We start from the raw sequence: 6,249 nt of genomic DNA on the forward strand, positions 1-6,249 counted from the left end.
TGAAAAAGTAAGTAGTTCAAGAGATGCCAATAAATTCAAAGAAGATATGAAAGATTATGCTGGGAAAATGGACATTATTATAAATTCATTAATAGACGATTACATTCCTAATTCACTATATTTATTGAAGAAGGGTGGTTGTTTTGTTGAGTTAGGAAAAAGAGGAGTATGGACAGAGGAAGAGATAAGGAATAAAAGACCAGATGTTAAATATAAAACTGTAGCAATTGATGTAATGATGGAAGAAAACCCGAAATGGTTTGGAAAAATGCTAGATAGAATCAAGAGGCGTGTTGAAGATGGAATGATTAAATCATTACCATTAAGAATATTTAATATGAGAGGATCAGAAGAAAATGGTATAGATGCATTTAGATTTATGCAGAGAGCTCAACATATTGGTAAAGTTGTAATCCGAATTCCATTTATTTCTTCACATGAACAGGGAGATGATATAGAGGAATGTTTAATTACTGGTGGTACTGGTTATTTGGGTTTTTCTTTGTCAGAGTATTTAGTAAATGAAGGATTTACAGAAATCAAAATAATTTCAAGATTTGGACCAGAAAAACAAACTGAATCGCTGAGAAACAAGTGGAATAACCTTATAAAGAGGGTTTCGAGTAGTAAGGGTAGAAATAGAAAAGGAATAGTATTCTTAAACTGTGACATAAGCAGTCAAGATAGTTTAAGTAAACTCATTAACATGGAATTCATCAATTTGAGGCATGTTTTCCATTTAGCAGGTGTAATTTCAGATAGCAGGGTAGAATTACAGAATCGTGAAAGTATAGAGACAACATATAAGCCTAAGGCAATTGGTGCATGGAATTTGCATAGAACTCTTGAAAAACTCGGAATTGAGAAAGAAATAAAGAGTTTTGTTTGTTATTCATCAATTTCTTCTGGTTTAGGTAACTTCGGTCAGACTAACTACTCAGCTGCAAATTCTTGTTTGGACTCGTTGGTTGAATATAGAAGGATGAAAGGCTTGTCCGCTACGAGTATTCAGTGGGGAGCTTGGGATGGAGAGGGAATGGCATCAGGAATAAGAGAGAATATTAAAATGCTTGGTATGGACTCAATATCAACTGAACTTGGAAAATTTGTAGTTAATGACGTTTTGACAGAAGTCCATTATAATGTTAAAGATGGAACTATAATGTGTTTACCAATAAAATGGAATACATACTTGGATTTTGTTTATTCAGGTGAGAAAGTACCAATGCTTTCAAATATTAAAATCAAAAAGGTAGATGATAAGAAATTTGACGTGATGAATAGCATTCCTGAGGAAGAAAGAGAAGCCTATATTGAGAAACACATACTTTTGATTGCAAAATCAGTATTCGGGATAGATATAGAATCATTTGATCAACCACTGCAAGATGTCGGAGTTGATTCTTTGGCTGCATTGGAATTTAGAAATGCTTTGTCAAAGAAATTCAATGTCAAACTCTCTGCAACAACTCTGTTTGACTACCCTACATTAAGAGGGGTGAAGAGTCATATATATGAAAAGTTATCTTCAAAAAAATGCAACAATAGTGTTAAGGATAGTTTGACTAGTTATTTGAATTACAATGTTAATACCGCGGAAAATATAGGAGTAATAGTTGGAATGGCCTGTAGACTACCTGGTGGATCAAACACACCTGGAACTCTCTGGAGATCTCTGATACTCGGATACTCACAAAATCCTCTTACTGGCAAAAAATATAATTCTATTAATGGCTCATTTTGCGCATCAAAATTCATTCCAAATCAGAGATGGAATCATAATTTGGTTTACAACGTCGATCCGGATAAGTCAGGAAAGTGTTATTCCTACAAAGCATGTTTTATCGACTCAATTGATCTTTTTGATAACTCTAAATTTGGGATTACAAGTATTGAGGCTAAACACATGGACCCTCAACAGAGAATAGTATTAGAGACATCTTATGAAGTTATAAGAGCCGCAAATATTAAAGAGGAGTTAATTGTTGGACAACAAATCGGTGTTTTTGTTGGTTGCTGTTCAAATGATTGGTCCTATCTTCAGAGTAGAAAAGGAATGGCACCATTTACTGGAACCGGAGCTGCAAATACGACCATTTCGAATCGTGTTTCTTATGTTTTTGGGATTAGAGGTCCAAGTATGACAATCGATACGGCATGCGCATCATCATTAACCGCAACGTGTGTGGCGATGGACTGCCTAAAAAATAACGAATGTGTTGGAGCAATTGTTAGTGGAGTGAATGCATTACTATCTCCAAATTTGTTCATTGCATTTTGCAAGGCTAGAATGCTTTCACGAGATGGAAAATGTAAAACATTTGATGCATCTGCAGATGGGTATGTGAGAGGCGAGGGGTGTGGATCTATATTTATACTGAAACAAAAAGAACAGAAAAAATTGGGAACGCCTGTTCTCGGGATCATAAAGGGATGGGGTTGTAACCATGTAGGTAAAAGTGCAAGTCTTACTGCACCAAATGGCCCTGCACAGGCAAGTGTAATTAAAATGGCATTAAGTAGTGCAAGAATAAATGAGTTTGACATAGATTACGTTGAGACTCATGGAACAGGTACAGCTTTAGGTGATCCTATTGAACTCGGTGCATTGAAGAGTATTTTTGGTGGAAAAAGTGAGCTCAAGAGGTCAAAGCCACTAGTTCTTGGTGCATTAAAGACAAATATTGGCCATTTAGAGGGCGCTGCAGGAATTGCAGGGTTAATAAAACTAATTATGGTTTTGTCACACAAAACTGCACCGAAGATAGCTCATCTAACAAACATTAATCCACATTTTGACTTGGAAGATTTTAACGTTATTATTCCGCAGAATACCACGCCATTAGATTCATCTAAGGCTAAACTTTATGGTGGTGTAAGTGGGTTTGGATTCGGTGGATGTAACAGTCATGTAATTATTGAATCTGCTGTGAAAAAACAAGTTGAACATGCTGGAAATTCTGAAAATCCTGCGAACACCGTCATATTTGTGTTTGCTGGGCAAGGATCCCAATATGTAAATATGTGTAAGGAATTGTATGAAAAGGAACCAATATTTAGAGAGAATTTAGATTTGTGTGATAAGATAGCATCAAAGATAATAAATAGGTCATTAGTTGAAATTATATACCCAAACACACAAACGAAGGATTCGATGGAATCAGATCAGAAACTGCTCAATGATACACGTTATACTCAACCAGCTATATTCTCAGTAGAATATTCTCTTGCACAATTATGGATATCAAAAGGGATTCAACCTGATAAAGTGCTTGGCCATAGCTTAGGTGAATTCGTGGCGGCTACAATTAGTGGAGTAATGGATATTGAAGATGCAATCACGCTAGTAACTTACAGGGCAAGCATAATGGCATCAACTCCTGCATTTGACGGAATAATGGTTGCATGCCGACTTTCTGAATCTCAAGTAAAGGAAGCAATAAAGAAATTAGAATTAGAGGATACTGCAGCAATAGCTGCAATAAATGGCCCAAAAAGTGTCACAATATCTGGTAAGAGAGATTCAGTTATGAAAATATTAGAATATCACGAAGTTGGGAATAGATACCGTCAATTAGAAGTTTCTCATGCATTCCATTCTCCACTAGTTAGTGTTGCATCCAAAAAATTCGGAGATTTAGTAAATAAAGTTAAGCTTAGACTTCCAAAAATTGAGTTCATTTCCACTGTTACTGGGGAAGTTGAAAGAGAATCATTAATTACGTGTGAATACTGGGCGAGACATATCCTAAAAACAGTAAGATTATCAGATGCAGTTGCATCAACAATTGAATCAAATAACTCACCTTTGACCTTCATTGAAATTTCCTCTAAACCAGTTCTCTCCCAACTGATTAAGACATTGATCCCATTAAATGTAGACAAAATAACTATTATATGCACAAGTAAACCTCAGGATTCTTATTTTAATTATGAGGAACCATTGAATAAAGTATCTGAGTTGTTATTTGGAGACAAATATAACATACAAAATATTGGTAGCCCAGATGATGATACATGGAGATACAGGCTTTTAAAGAGAAGACAGTTCTCCTGGAATAGTACTGCCCATCCTATTATTTCACCTTTACATGATTTTAATGATGCAGAATGGGTTAAAGAAAATGCCCCAACTAATAAGCAAGGTAAAAGTGAACCATTTGAAAAGCTTGAATTCAATTGTCTAATTGGGATAGAGTTACTTGACCTCTTAGATAACCATAAAGTACTGGGGCAATCAATTCTACCAGGTGCAGCATACGTGGACTTTATTGCGACGTCAGCGTTGAACTACGCTTCCTCACAATTAACTCTTGGAGTGATCAACACAATTCCTGATTGGATACAAATGAAGGGTATATTTTTCAGAAGCCCCTTCTTTTTATCATCTGCTCAGCAATATAAATACTTAAGTCCCCAATCAAAAGGGGCCACAATAGGCGATGAATCAAATAGTTGTCTGTCCGATTTTAATATAGTATTATCAAAAGGTAGCAACTGCCACATTAACATTGAATCTCAATCTAACATTGATGAGGAAAAAATAGTTTATGCTACATGTGATGAGTTTGACTATATTTCAAATAATGAAGCACAAAAAGGGAGTTTGTATATATTAACTGAATGGCCAACCGAAGAATTAATTTCTAGTTCAGAAAAAGTTCCGCATGAAGAAATATATGAAAAGATGTCCATTGCTGGATTACAATACGGTTCTAGATTTAAAACATTAAAGGAGATGTGGAAAATAACACCAAATTCTGCAGTGGGAATAATTAAAAACGAGTTTGCAGGCACTAATCAAGAAGGTTTAGTAGATCCATTATCTATAAATGAAGCAGTTATGAATGAAGTAGGGTTTACAATTCATCCAACTCTTCTTGATGGTGTTTTACATATTTGTGCTCCGTTACTTGGAGATAGAACTCAAGAATCGCTTAATAACACAGAGAAACAACCAACGATGGTTCCAGTGAGTATCAATAAATGTATCATTTCATCCAAAATTGAAACAAATAAATATATTAGAGGGGAGGAATATTTTGCATTCGTTCAGCTTATAAGTTCGGATAAAGACGGTGCACTTGTGAATGTTGCACTAAAAAATGCTTCAGGTGTCCCAATTGCCATTATTTTTGGAGTTTCACTCAGATACATTAAGAGTGGTGTGATTTCAACACACTCAATTAAACATAGTGTTGTACCAAAAGAACTACTCTGGAAGACTGAATGGAATTTGGCATGCAAGATAATTAAAAAGTCAGAAATTGATTCAATGCTTTCAATTATAAATAACTGTGATTTAGAAAAGAGCTCGGTTGAAGTAAACTCAAATATCGTAATTCAGAGACGTAGGGTTTTGCTGTTTAGTAATTCTGAAGTAATAAATAGAAATGATTTCAATTCTGATTACTTTATCGTTAATATTATTTGTGGTGCAACAAAGCTAAGTTACAGTGAAGTTGAAGCTGCCGTTTTTGAGAAGGAATTTCAAGAATTACCTCCTTCCCCATCTAGTGAATCGAAATGGGATCTTATCTGCCTTCATATTGAGAATCCAAATAAAGGCAATGTAGTTAAATCACTTTTACCCTTGCTTAACTTATGCAAATTAGTTAGAACAATGTATGAAAATAAAGAAAGATTTATTCCCAGAGTTAGAGTAATCACAGAAAATTCATTTTACATTAATAATTTCAGAGATGAACTAAGTATTAATTCAGGTGTATCCTCTTTCATTAAAAGTGCAAGACAAGAGTTGGAACTTCTATCAGATGTAAATATATCACTTGGATTAATTGATATAGAGTCAAGAGAGGAGTTGTTAAATGGAATTATACTTGCCCTTTCAAAAGATGTACTTTATGCAAATAAAAACGATGATATCTTTAAGTGCAATATTCTTTCTGAGTCTCAGATATCGTTCCTAAATACATCATATGAACGTGAATATGCATTAAGAAAAATTACAAGTTATGGAGATAATGAACAAAATGAACAGAGTTATTCAATCTATGTGCCAAGATTAGTAAGCATCAGTGCAGAAATCAGTGTTTTGGGAAGTTCCAAACTTAATATGAGCTCAAGAGGCTCCATTAATAACCTTGAATTACAACCATTATCACAAGATGAAAGAGTCACACCATTGAAGGAAAACGTAGAGATTAGAGTTAGATCAATTGGCTTGAACTTCAGAGATGTATTGAATGTAATGGGATTATATCCTGGTGATCCTGGTCCACCTGGTGG

At 34.8% G+C, this 6,249-nt stretch overlaps 1 protein-coding gene across 1 annotated transcript; it reads left to right on the forward strand.

Annotated features, from left to right (window-relative positions):
* Positions 1-10: 10 nt before the first annotated feature.
* Positions 11-6,236, forward strand: FG379_003326 (type I fatty acid synthase; the record flags this gene model as incomplete). The annotated part of the gene is made up of 1 exon (XM_067328935.1): positions 11-6,236. A coding segment is annotated over one exon (6,226 nt), but the record flags the coding sequence as incomplete, so codon positions are not given.
* Positions 6,237-6,249: the final 13 nt, after the last annotated feature.

Source organism: Cryptosporidium bovis (genome assembly GCF_009768925.1).
Source record: "Cryptosporidium bovis isolate 45015 chromosome Unknown contig_71, whole genome shotgun sequence".
NCBI lineage: Eukaryota > Apicomplexa > Conoidasida > Eucoccidiorida > Cryptosporidiidae > Cryptosporidium > Cryptosporidium bovis.